Here is a 13,314-nt window from a genome sequence, read left to right as displayed (position 1 = left end):
GGCATTCGAATGTAACATATCCAAGGCAGAAAGCATAAAACAAAATTATTCCTTGGCTTTCCTCATCTCCATAAATTGTACCACTAGTCACCCGGTTGCTTAAGCCCAAAGCCCATTTAGACACTGGAGTTCTCCCTTCTCTGCTCACCCATATCCAATCCATCAGCAAATCCTGTTGGTTCTTCCAACCTAACCCAAGCCACCATCCTGTCTTGCCTCTTCCCTGGACTTGCTGCTTCAACTCCTGATCCCACCAAACCACTCTCCATCCTGCAGTCAGGCAAGCTTTTGAGAAATGTAGTTCAGATCTTCTCACCCTCAAGCTTAAAATGCCTCAGTGTTGTCCCACTTTTCGTAAGAGGAAATTGCACTCCCTCCCATGGTTCATAAAGCCATTGCTGATTGGGTTTCTGGATACTTCTCCTACATCATTACACTCTGTCTCCCTCAGCTCAGCAACTCCAATCATACCAGTTTTGTTGTGGTGGTGATTCCGTGCAGAGGTCAAACCCTTTCTTTCTTCGCAGTCTTTGCATACAGTGTTCCCTCTTCCTGGGAGGTTTTTCCTCCTGGTTTTTGCATGGTTAGCTCCTCTGGCTTCCAGTTCAAAAGTCACTATTAGAGAAACAGTCATTTTTAACCATGCTCTTCATGGAGAAGAATTTTCCCTAAACACCCTGTTTTGTTTTGTTTTTTTTTCCAACCCTATTTCTTCCTCATGGAGGTGGAATGAGTTACCTGGTTGGGAGAAACTAGGGTGACCACCCATTACGGTTTCCCCAAGACTGAAGGAGTCCCAGGGCATGGAACTTTCATTACTAAAACTGGAAAAGTTCTAGGAAAACTGGAATGAGTTGCTTGCCCTACAGACAACAGCCATTGAAGAATTTTATCCACTAGGTAGTTACTCTATCAAATATTGTAAACACAGGGTATCTCAGTATTTTCTTCTCCCTTTTGACATGGACTTGAGGGTATGTCTATTTCACAGACCTGAACTTCCTCTCAGATAGACTGCCTAGATTGGGGGAGTTAGTATATCATTTATTCTTGCCTCTCCCAACTCAATGGCTTAAAATAATACAGGTCATTAATTGGCTCACAAATCTGCAGTCTGGGGAGGGCTCACAGGGCATGGCTCATCTCAGCTCCATGTGGCATTAGCTGGGGTACCTTGACTCCAGTTGGGAGGGCTAGAGAAGCCACCTCCCAAATGGATCCATCTCACGGCTATCTGTTGGCTGGGAGTCCAGCCAGGCCTGTGGGCTGGGGGCCAGGTTCCTTTCCATGTGGGCCTCTCCATGGGCTGCTTGGGCTCCCTCAAGCAGGGATAGCTGGGCTCTAAGAGGGAGCATCCCAAGAGAACCAGGAAGATGATGTACCATCTTGACCTAGTCTGAGAAGTCATATAACATCACTTCCACCAAAGTCCAAGGCCCACTGTGATTCAAAGGGAGGGAACATGGACCTCATCCCTCAGTGTCACACTGTAAAAGGAGCACGTGATGGGGACTTCCCTCCCTGGTGATGCAGTGGTTAAGAATACATCTGCCAATGCTGGGGACATGGGTTCAAGACCTGATCCGGGAAGATCCCACATGCCACGGAGCAGCTAAGCCCATGCACCACAACTACTGAGCCTGCGCTCTAGAGCCTGCGAGCCACAACTACTGAGCCTACGTGCCGCAACTACTGAAGCCCGTGCGCCTAGAGCCCGTGCTCTGCAGCAAGAGAAGCCACCGCAATGAGAAGCCCGTGCACCGCAACGAAGAGTAGCCCCTGCTCGCCGCAACTAGAGAAAGCCCACGTGCAGCAACGAAGACCCAATGCAGCCAAAAACAAATTAATTAAAAAAAAAAAAAAAAAAAAAAAGGAGCACGTGAGATGGGAGATTCTCGTAATAGCCATCTTGGAAAACACCATCTGTCACAGTTACCAGTCCCTCTTTTGACCCTCACACTAAGCTACAACTTCTAACCTGGATTTTATCAGTCATAAGGGTGCTATTTTGGGAATTCCCTGGTGGTCCAGTGGTTAGGACTCGGCACTTTCACTGCCAGGGCCCTGGTTTGACCCCTGGTTGGGGAACTAAGATCCCGCAAGCCTCGAGGTGTGGCAAAAAAGGTGCTATTTTGGTTCTCCACTTATTGTTTCTTTTGTCTTATTTTTCCATTAGTTTAGAGGTTGAACAGAGAAATATTTGGATCTCTTCAAATATCTGAGTCACCTTCTCAGAACAGCCTTCTGATCTACATTTACTCTGTATCACATCTCTGCTTATATCCTTCATAATTATCATAATCCATAATTATCTTTTCTCGCTTTGTTTACTGACTACCTTTTTCATTAAAATGTCAAGGGCAGAGACCATGTTCATCTTATTCACCTCTATAGTATCCCCAGTGCCTAGTACAGTGCCTGGCAAGTGCTTAATAAATATTTGTTGAATGAATGGCTATGACCTTTCCAAAGGAGAAATACCATTTTTATTGAGGAAACCATAGTGGCACTCACTGCCTTGCTCAGATGAGGCTATTGATTCTTATAAGTATGAAACATTGATTCCTTTGGTGGAACATGACAGGATGATATCAAGTCCTGGGATTAGATATACTTTGCCACGTAAAGGGCACAGAACGAAGAACTCTGACCAGATTTCTGGAGCATGAAACCTGTTTAAATTCCAGATGACTAAAGGAACAGGACATGGAGAAATCACATTTCCTTCCTATCCTTAAAATCTGATTGTTCTAAATGTTGGCCTGAAAATGAAAGTCACAGAAATAACTAATAATAGTTCTAGCAGTTGTGCTGGTTGGTATGGCTTTTGGCCAGCTTGAGCAAGGGCCATTTATTAGGGAGAGGGTTGAATTTTAGTTGAAGTGGACATAAGACTGGACTTGCCCATGGGAGGAGGAATCATTTTCTCCTCTGCAATTTCAAGATCTTTCTTCTAGACTGAGACCAAAGTTATCTCTGGAAAGGAAAGAGAAAGTTATCTGCCAAATTTGAGCCCTTTCTTTCCTTCTATTTGATACTGGCAAAGTAAACCATAAAATTAGAGCCAAGATGAGGTCCTAATCTGGTGTACAAGCACTGCTTCTCCTAGACAGTAATGGATGGGAATGATGAGGGACACGTGATGGAGTCTGATACTGGTCCAGCAAAGAATGGCGTGGACAGTAGTAAACTTCACCCCATCCATACCTCCCCTCCCTAATGCAAGGAGGCAACACCATCAGGAAGCTCGGTGCAGTTCCAGGGATAAGACCTGGATACACAGGGGTTCATTATACTTTTATCACTAATTCTATGTTTGAAAATTTCCCTAATGTTTTAAAATGTAATTGTCATCATGATACTCACTGGTTTGGAAAAACTTATCAGGCAGTTTAACTTGATTTGGGACACACTGCCTGCTGTATCATTCAGACCTGTAAGACGCTTGAGGCAGAAATGGATCAGAATCCCAGCACTGAAGTCCCCTCAGCAGGAGGAGGGCCATCGTCCCTCAGGAGGAGCCACAACAGAGAATGGGAATCGCCACCACACGCCGGCGCCACTGCAGCAGGCCCGAAACCCCACCCGGACCCTTCCAAGCTCCCCTCCTATGAGCCGCCACATCCCACCCCACACGCCTGGCCTCGGTCAGGCTGGCTTCCTTGCTAAAGCCCATGGTCACACGCCTGCTCTTCTCCATACCTCCTCTTAGGTTGTTCCTCCTGCCTAAGGTTGCTGGAGTTGGCAAAAAAACAGACCAGAAACAGGACTCCTCAAATTTCAGATAAACAACAAATAATTGGTAGTATAAGGAGTTCCACCTGGAACACCCTCTGTCCTGGTTTCCTGACTACAGGAGCCCCGGGCACTCATTTTGAGGAAGCCTTCAGGAGCGGCTCTGGAGAGTTCCCTGCTGATGCTCCAAATGCAGCATTTCTCTGCCCGCCCTCCCTAACTGCCAGCAGCCTGGCGACAGAGGCTGGTGACGGGTGCTGAAGGATGCTCCCTTTAGCACCTCAAGTGATGAGTGTTCCGAGAACTGCTTCCTGGTCGTGCAGAAGGGTGGGGACACGTGGTGAGAAGCCAGTGTGAGTGGCAACGCTCCATCAGGGCTACAACATTTCAGAGCCCGAAGGGGCCTCAAAAATCATTGTTTTGGGGGCCTCCCTGGTGGTCCAGTGTCTAAGAATCCGTGCTTCCAATGCAGGGGACACAGATTCGATCCCTGGTCCGGGAACTAGGATCCCACAAGCCTTGCAGTGCAGCCAAAAAAAAAAAAAAAAAAATCATCACTTTTGTTTACAGAAAGGGAATCTGAGAGACATGTGACTGCCCCCCATCGGCTGACTGACATGCCTGGAGCTAGAAACCCGCCTCCCAGGCAGAAGCTTCTTCCGCTGACTCACAGGCAACAGTGCTGCAGGGTGACGTTCTGGTACCAGCATGGGCAGCTGGGCGCCCTTCTTCATCTTTTTGTTGGTTAAGAGTGAACTGCGGCTCATACCCCTCTTTCCTCTGACTGGGCATTCATTGCCCCAGTTCCAAGGAAATGCTAACACTGGGCGAGTTCAACTTAGTCCATCCGTATGGATTGAACACATCAGACATCACCATCAGACTACCATACTGTTGAAAGTTTTATTTTTTTGTACTTATCTACTTTGGGTGGATGCAAATTTCAAGATTTGGCTAAAACCTCATTCTTTGAAAAGTAATACATTACACGAGGAGTAAAGAGGTTAAGGGCACAGGTTCTGAAGACAAACTGCCCGTTCAAGCTTCAGTTTTGCCATTTACACCAGTCACCTAATTGTGCCCATTTCCCTTACGATATAAGGCACATGTTAGCACATGCCGGGCACAATTATTAAGTGCTCAATAAGTGCTGACATTATTAAGTTCAAACAGCACCACTGGTGAACTAGGTACAGATTTTAGAGATGGATACTGTCTACGCGTTCTCATAGTTAGCTGGATGCTATGGTGAACATCTTAGACCAAGAGGCCTTTGGGAGCAATTATGAGAATGGTGGAGGAATGGATGTCCCGTGGCACCCAGAAATAAATGTTAAAGGAGCCCATTTCATAATATAGCAACTTCTGGGCCCCCAGAGAGGTGACCTGGAGAGGGTGGGGTAAGGGTGACAGCAGCCCCACCACTGCTATGCATGCTGACCCTGGGGGGAGGCTTCCTTCTACCCTGTAGTGAGATACTCAGGGGGGCAGAAAAAGAAAGAGCATCCTTTGACGCAGGAGATGAAGCTAAATCACCCCCTTGGCTCAATCGGACTAGGCATTCAGTGCCCCAGTTCCAAGGAACTGCCAACAAGTGCTGTTCACACTTGTCCATTAACCAGGCAAACAACAACACAAATCTCCCCATATGCTGTAGGCTCAACTGAATGAAGCTGCAGTAAAGGACTTCTACTGAACGTTCTTCTGCTGCTTCAAATTTGACAATGTAAGAGGTAAGGGAGTACAACACATAAAAAACACCAGCATCAAACAAAACACCAGCTCTACACATTTCCTAAACTCTTAAATTCACATTACAAGAGCCAAGTATGAAAAAGGTATGGTAGGGAACAAACAATGGCATTTTTTCCCTCTTCCTCAACAGAAGCCACAAGAGTTACTAATATTTATTCCCTTGTGAAATTCATTGTCCTATTTCATTCTCCAAAGAGGAAGTTCTGTCCTTAAGGATGCCCTCAACTACGTTATTACTTTGTGGCATTAGCAGCATCCTGATACTGGGACAAAAAGGCAAGCAGCTCCTTCCATGTACAAAGTTGTTGATCCACAAATAGCACAACAACAGGATCATTTCACTGTTACCAGGTCTCCTGGAAGGGTCCCCACATGCCTTACCCAGTGGGCCCTGAGGTCAATATACTCACAGCTAAGCAGACTGTGAGCACTTCTAGGCAGGAAGGCATCAAAGTAGAAAAGAAGTTTCTAGCACTGGAAACTTCCTGCAGTTCACACACAGTTCATATAAACTAAGTGTAGTTTTCCAGGAGAAGAAATCAAAGTTAAATTTTGATAACTTCATCTGTTTCTACATTGTTATTTTTCAGTACTGCTACAATTCTTAAACTCCAAAAAGCTGAGGAGCGGAAGAATGAGCCTCGTCTCTACAATCTGAGATTATAACCTTTCATTCGTTCAGCAGATAAGAGACTGAAGCTATTGGGTGCCAGGCTTTGCGCTCCTCCGTCTTTGAGAAGTCGGCCCGTTGACTTTATAAGAATAAGTCACGAGTTGTAGAATTTACATTTGCCAACTTTATTTAACATTTTCCTTTTTCAAATGGTGGCTTCAGATCTGACTAGCCAACTGCACAGGTGTAAGTACATTTTTTTCTTCTGCAGAGGTATAAATCCTTTAGAGTGGTGTAGGTATGAAATGTAAATTATTAGATGTAGGTATGTAAAGGTAAATTATTCTACTTTCTTCTTTTAAAATTATTATTATTACTATTTTGGGGGGCTGCGTCGGGTCTTTGTTGCTGCGCGCGGGCTTTCTCTAGTTGTGGCGGGTCGGGGCTACTCTTCACTGACGTGCGCGGGCTTCTCACTGCGGTGGCTTCTCTTGTTGCGGAGGACGGGCTCTAGGGCACACGGGCTTCAATAGTTGTGGCACGAGGGCTCAGTAGTTGTGGCGCACGGGCTTAGCTGCTCCACGGCATGTGGGATCTTCCCAGACCAGGGCTCGAACCCGTGTCCCCTGCACTGGCAGGTGGATTCTTAACCACTGTGCCACCAGGGAAGTCCCTATTCTACTTTCATTAGAAATTTAACTTTAGTCCTCTTTCTATCACAGAGTGATTTTCATGAACCATAAAACTATTCTAGAAAAAGCTATTTCTGGTCTTTTTGCTTTATTAATTGGTAAAACTTCCAAAAAATTTTAATCAGTAGCAAACCATATAACAAGTTTGTGTTTTTAACATAACGTTATGACTTCAATTATTATTTGAGTGTTCTAGTTTGGGTAAAGTTCCTACAAAAGGACAAGAAGAGAAAAAGTATAAGAAAACAGACTCTTTTTCTGCTTAAATCCACAAATGGCAGGTTCACAGTGGGCTGGAATAGAAACAGCAGGGGTCTTCAGAAACTCGAGAGTTTTAGATTGAGGCTGTGGAGATTTCTTCCACAAGCCATTCATCAGGAACCAAAATTCTGAGCTAAAGGAACTGCTGGGGGGCTTTCCTGGTGGTGCAGTGGTTGAGAATCTGCCTGCCAATGCAGGGTACATGGGTTCGAGCCCCGGTCCGGGAAGATCCTACATGCCACGAGCAACTAAGCCCATGCAGCACAACTACTGAGCCTGTGCTCTAGAGCCTGTGTGCCGCAACTACTGAGCCTGCATGCCACAACTACTGAGCCCACGCACCACAACTACTGAAGCCTGTACGGCTAGAGCCAGTGCTCCGCAACAAGAGAAGCCACTGCAATGAGAAGCCCGCAAACCACAATGAAGAGTAGCCCCCGCTCGCTGCAACTAGAGAAAGCCCGTGAGCAGCAACAAAGACCCAACGCAGCCACAAAAAAAAAGAGGAACTGCTGGGCTGGTCCAGTGTGGCATTTCTCATGTCCTTTCACCATCTAATTAAGCTACCAGTAAAGTCTAAGAGCATTCACACCTCACAAAATCCTTGAGTGAGATCTCTCATTCTCTGTGGTTCTCTCTGTTTCAGGTAGCACGACATCCCTTCTATACAGAGATGGCAGATGGCCAGGGCTGGACCACGAGCCACAGCAGGGCTGTGCTAAGAGAATCTGTGCATAACATGGGGAAGGCAGAGGCTCCCTACCTCTCGTGGGCATCAGAAACACCCGTGTACCTTTCTAAACATTCCAGGGCTCGGACCCCTCTCCCTGCCTCTAGAGGTGGGGCTTCAGGCAAGCGTGCCTAGCAAAGCTTCACTGGCCTTCTGATGTGTGCTGGAGAGAACCAACTACTGGCAGAGTTTCTGCCAGGACTTCACAGCCGGTATTTTGCACAGCTGGAGATCTGATCAGTGATGCATTTTACAAGATCACTATTTTAAGAATTCTTTGGCCACCCTGAGCGAGGGCTGCCCAGGAAGAAAGGCATGCATAAAATGTTCATTCCTTTCGTAACTAAAATTACGATCTTAAATGATCTCTTTACTTTTCATACTTTACTTCTCTTTCTGTGGTAAAGCCAGGATGTCTTTTCTGAATTCTTTTTGTAGTTAGTTTGATTGAATGTTCTTCTACAATTAGTTCTGCTACTAATCTCTTGTTTTAAAGAGGGGACTTCCCTGGTGGCGCAGTGGTTAAGAATCCGCCTACCGAGGAAAGTCGAGGAGATCAGAGCAAGACCACTATGAAACAGACTACACGACGGGTGGCGAGTCCTGCGATGAGCTGCAGGAGGACTGATCAGGGAATATCCACCCATCACTTCAGATCAACAAAGACAACTCTGCAAGAGGAATTTTGACACTGGCCTGCAGGAATACAAGAGCTTACAAGCAGAACTTGATGAGATCAATAAAGAACTCTCTCGTCTGGATAAAGAACTGGATGACTATAGAGAAGAAAGTGAAGAGTACATGGCTGCTGCTGCTGAACACAATAGACTGAAACAAGTTAAGGGATCTGCAGATTACAAAAGTAAGAGGAATTACGGCAAGCAGTTGAAGAGCAAATTGTCACACATTAAGAAGATGGCTGGAGATTATGATTGACGGCAAACATAGACAGCAGATGCCACATTGTTAGGTTAAGAAGCATCTGACTGACATCTCTGCAATGTTATCAGGTGTCAGAATGACTTTGGACTCTAACCTGGGAGGCCAAATCTTTGTGATCATTACAGAGTTTTGGTAGTTTTAATATCATCAGTATTGAAGCATTTTATAAATAGCTTTTGATAATCAACTGGGCTGAACACTCCAAGAAAGGATTTTATGCTTTAAACATTGGTTCTTGTATTAAGAACTTTTGTTTGAGGTTTTTAAACCTTTAAGGAAGGTCCTGGAGTAGACTGTGCTGTGAACTTTCACACCCTAAGCAATCAGGTCTTAATACCTAAGTATGCTCATTGCGTCTTGTAGGGGATAGTTTAATTCTCCCAGAATTCTCCCTTCAGATAAGTGTTACTTATAATCATTTATTTTCAGATAAGGTAACTGGGGCCCCGCAATAAAGTCTCTGAAGTGAAACTGCTTGTTGCCTAGCTTGCAGTTTTGGTTAAGTCTGTTTTGTGACTCCACTGATAAAGTCCCTGGCCTTTTCCTATTTTAGCTACTATGGATACTGAGTCCTACCAGTCTCCCTATTGATTTTTCTCTGTGTATAAATGCTTAAGAGCTTTTTATTTCATGTTATCCTGGTAATAAAGATCAGGTAAAACTTTTTTATAAAAAAAAAAAAAAAAAAAGAATCCGCCTACCAATGCAGGGGTGCAGGGGACACGGGTTCAAGCCCTGGCCTGGGAAGATCCCACATGCCGCAGAGCAACTAAGCCCGTGCACCACAACTACTGAAGCCTACGCTCTAGAGCCCGCGAGCCACAACTACTGAAGCCCACGTGCCACAACTACTGAAGCCCGCGCGCCTAGAGCCCCTGCTCTGCAGCAAGAGAAGCCACCGCAATGAGAAGCCTGTGTACCGCAACAAAGAGTAGGCCTAGCTCGATGCAGCTAGAGAAAGCCCGCGCACAGCAACGAAGACCCAACGCAGCCAAAACGCAGCCGAAGATAAATAAATAAAATAAATTTATAAAAATAATAATAAAAAAATAAAGATAAAGGGATTTGTATATTGAATGTTCTTCTATGTTTTTCTACAATTAGCTCTGCTACTAATCTCTTGTTTTAAAGATAAAGGGATTTGTATATTCCTAAAAAAAAAAATTGAAATCATTCATCTTAGTAACTTCTGATAAAAAGATAAACCTGATTTTAAATTATTACTGATTTTAACCAACCTTTTAAACTTTAATTTATTAAAGAGGATCACAATTCCTTCCCCCATTCACTAACACCCACACTGTTTCAAATTCCCAAAAGGGAAGTCCACAATACCATGCTGGAGAATTTCTTATGTGTCAGCTTCTGCAATTTTTCTCTGCAAAGGAGCTAGGATCACCCCAACATTCCTCTCCTCACTCTCGGAGCTATACAAACTATGCTTCTCAATATATTCCTGGACAAGGTCTGGTACCAAGTAGCGAATGCTCTGTCCCCTTCTGAGGGCTCGCCGGATCTTTGTGGATGAGATGTCATTGGTGATCCATTCATTCACCAGGTGAATGTTGTTCTGGTGTTTCCACAGCACGTCGGATTCATAGATGAATTTCTGAGCATCATTTCCAGCCCGAGTAACACATATAAGCCCATAGTCTCCCACGATTTTGGTGATATCCTCACCCTTCCACAGATTGGGCACACCAAAAGACTCCAAGAAATCTGCTCCACACAGCAACTTCACCTTTGGCACACCTGGGAAGAAGAAGAAAACAGAGCTTCAGGGTTTGCCTTTTTTTTAAAAAAAAAAATTGATTTATTTATTTGGTTGTGTTGGGTCTTAGTTGTGGCAGGTGGGCTCCTTAGCTGCAGCTTGCAGGATCCTTCATTGTGGCATCCAAACTCTTAGTTGCGGCATGCATCTGGGGTCTAGTTCCCGGACCAGGGATCGAACCCAGGCCCCCTGCATTAGGAGTGCGGAGTCTTAACCACTGCGCCACCAAGGAAGTCCCAGGGTTTGCCTTTTTAATAACTCCCTGCATCAAAATGAATGTGTATGTGTGTTCTTCTGGCTAGAGGGGTCATAGTTTCTATCAGATTCAGATTCTCTAAAAAGAGATCCAGGATCCCTCAAAAGTTAAGGTCTACCTCCTGCAGGAGAAATGAGCTCAGGGTGCCTCTCACTCTCCCTTCCTCCCATCATAAAACTAACAAGGGGTGGGGAGTTCCCTGGTGGCCTGGTGGTTAGGATTCTGGGCTTCCACTGCCATGGCCTGAGTTCAATCCCTGGTCGGGGAACTGAGATCCTGCAAGCTGTGCAGTGCAGCCAAAGGGAAAAAAAAAAAGAAAAGAATACTAACAAGGGGCATTTTCCAGGCACCCACACATACTGAATATGAAAGTAAAATACAAAGGGGGCTTGCTCAGCCCTAGAGTCTTATCAGCTATCATTGGTAAGTCCTGGCAAAACACACAGACCTTTTGTTTTTGTTTGCTCTAGTGATTTCTTTTGACTAAAATCTTGTCTTTGTTCAGCCCACTTCCGCTTCCGTCCAGGTCTTCCCAGTACAGGTGAGTTCTGCTGGTGATCACAGCTACTGGCCTCCAGCTTCTCTTGATGGTGTCTATAAAGCAACAAAGCAATAGAACATTTCTCTTTCTCACAATGCTCAACTGAAACGTCATCCCTCTGGAGATGCCTAAGAGCCTCTGACGCAATGTTAAAGGTTGGGAGCTATTAAACACATTTAACCACAGGTACAGACAATGCCCAACTACTCAGAATGGATGCCTTCGAATACATAGTACTGCTGGGTCAGAACGGATGCTGGCCAGGATATGGCAGCCCTGGGCTCTGGCTGTCAAAAATGGAAAGCAAGGAAAATCCTGGGAGCACAGCAAATGGTAGCTATTACTATTCTAAGCTGTATGTGTCTGTGCCATAAAAACAAGCGTTAACATTGATTACAGAAAGTAAGTCCCCTAAATACCAATGAGGTCCGTTCCGAGAGCACGTTCATAAGTCCAACAAAGTTGGACTTTGTTGTTCGTAAGTCCAACAAAGTTAGCCTAGGTACCCAACTAACACAATCGGCTATATAGTACTGTACTGTAATAGGTTTATAATACTTTTCACACAAATAATACATAAAAAACAAACAAGTAGGGCTTCCCTGGTGGCACAGTGGTTGAGAATCTGCCTGCCAGTGCAGGGGACACGGGTTTGAGCCCTGGTCTGGGAAGATCCCGCGTGCCGCGGAGCAACTAGGCCCGTGAGCCACAACTACTGAGCCTGCGCGTCTGGAGCCTGTGCTCCGCAACAAGAGAGGGCGCGACAGTGAGAGGCCCGCGCACCGCGATGAAGAGTGGCCCCCGCTCGCCACTACTAGAGAAAGCCCTCGCACAGAAACGAAGACCCAACACACCCAAAAACAAATAAATAAATAAATTAATTAATTTTTAAAAATTCCTATAAAAAATATTAAACAAACAAACAAAAAAAACAAACAAGTATATACTGGACCCTGACAAGTAATCTCTTACCATGTCAGCGTGGTGGTCAGACCCTATAGACTGAGACAGTTCAAGAGCAGCATCGTTGGCAGAAGCAGGAACAGTTTCCTGAACTCCAACTGCAGCTAAGGAGGCATGACCTTGAAACAAGCCACCACTTCTACTCTTCCAGCCCTTTCCACATTTCTGCATGACCTTGAAACAAGCCACCACTTCTACTCTTCCAGCCCTTTCCACATTTCTGCATGAGCACCAAAATCCCTTTCTGCTTAAAATGCTCAGAGTGGTTTCTATTTCCTATCGTAACCCTAACTGATATGGTTAGTACCAGAAGGTTCGAACTCTAAGAATAGACATTAGACAGGTTTTTCCCAAAGTCCTGGTGTTCTATACTCAAGAGAACATTCAGTAATCATTAGATGTTACTCACTCTGGTTTCTGAACCCTTAAACTGGAGCTGTTTCAGAGTTCTGAGCACGGCGATTTGTGACAACCCCCATATGCTGTCAGGGAAGCAGCTCCCAAAACCAGCTCTCTCTGTGATCAAGCATCACGGCTTCTCTTCCTTAAATTACCAGCCTCTCTCTTTTATACTTAAGAAGACTGACCACAGTAACATCATCTTACAACTTTACCTTTCTCACTTGGGGCATAGACAGGCCAGGTGTGCTTCCTCTATTCTTTAACAGGGATATACAGTTAACAAGCGTGCAAACATCTCAAAACACAGTGACAGCCATAAAGGCTGAGCACCACCCACGCCCTGTTACCGTGTGATAACCTCACACAGGAATGGCACGGCAGAGCTGACTGCACCATGAATACCTTAGCACCGTGGCAGTCTCTATCCAATCCTGTTGAAGACTTTCCCATGTATCAACTTCCAACCATTTTGAGTTCTTGGTGGCGAGTTGTGCCATGATAACTCGGTGATGGGCAGAGATGAGTCCTTTCTTCTTATATGCATCGCCGACGGGAGAAATTATGCCTTTGATAACTTCATATTTTCCTGGGTAAAGAATTAGATTTGATATGAGGTATTATAACAAATCAGATTTTATGCACAGGAAATATCA

At 45.1% G+C, this 13,314-nt stretch overlaps 2 protein-coding genes and 1 pseudogene across 2 annotated transcripts in view; 1 reads left to right on the top strand and 2 right to left on the bottom strand.

Annotated features, from left to right (window-relative positions):
• The window catches only part of KIF1B (kinesin family member 1B), a 327,303-nt gene extending 324,177 nt beyond the window's left edge, over positions 1-3,126 (bottom strand). The window contains exon 1 of the mRNA XM_059912563.1: positions 3,123-3,126. The gene's annotated coding sequence lies outside the window, so the exon portion shown is untranslated. The remainder of the gene's footprint in view (positions 1-3,122) is intronic.
• Positions 3,127-5,564: 2,438 nt separating this feature from the next.
• On the top strand, positions 5,565-8,743 carry LOC132347488 (occludin-like; annotated as a pseudogene).
• Positions 6,265-13,314, bottom strand: part of NMNAT1 (nicotinamide nucleotide adenylyltransferase 1) — a 28,481-nt gene continuing 21,431 nt past the window's right edge. Inside the window, exons 3-5 of the mRNA XM_059912418.1 lie at positions 13,064-13,247; positions 11,204-11,349; positions 6,265-10,480 (exon numbers count right to left, since the gene is read on the bottom strand). Of these exons, the coding sequence (XP_059768401.1) occupies positions 10,080-10,480; positions 11,204-11,349; positions 13,064-13,247 (731 nt within the window). The 3' untranslated portion in view covers positions 6,265-10,079. The remainder of the gene's footprint in view (positions 10,481-11,203; positions 11,350-13,063; positions 13,248-13,314) is intronic.

This window comes from Balaenoptera ricei, chromosome 1 (assembly GCF_028023285.1).
Source record: "Balaenoptera ricei isolate mBalRic1 chromosome 1, mBalRic1.hap2, whole genome shotgun sequence".
Lineage (NCBI taxonomy): Eukaryota > Metazoa > Chordata > Mammalia > Artiodactyla > Balaenopteridae > Balaenoptera > Balaenoptera ricei.
Note: the sequence above shows the minus strand (reverse complement) of the source record. Positions and strands in the feature narration are given on the sequence as shown.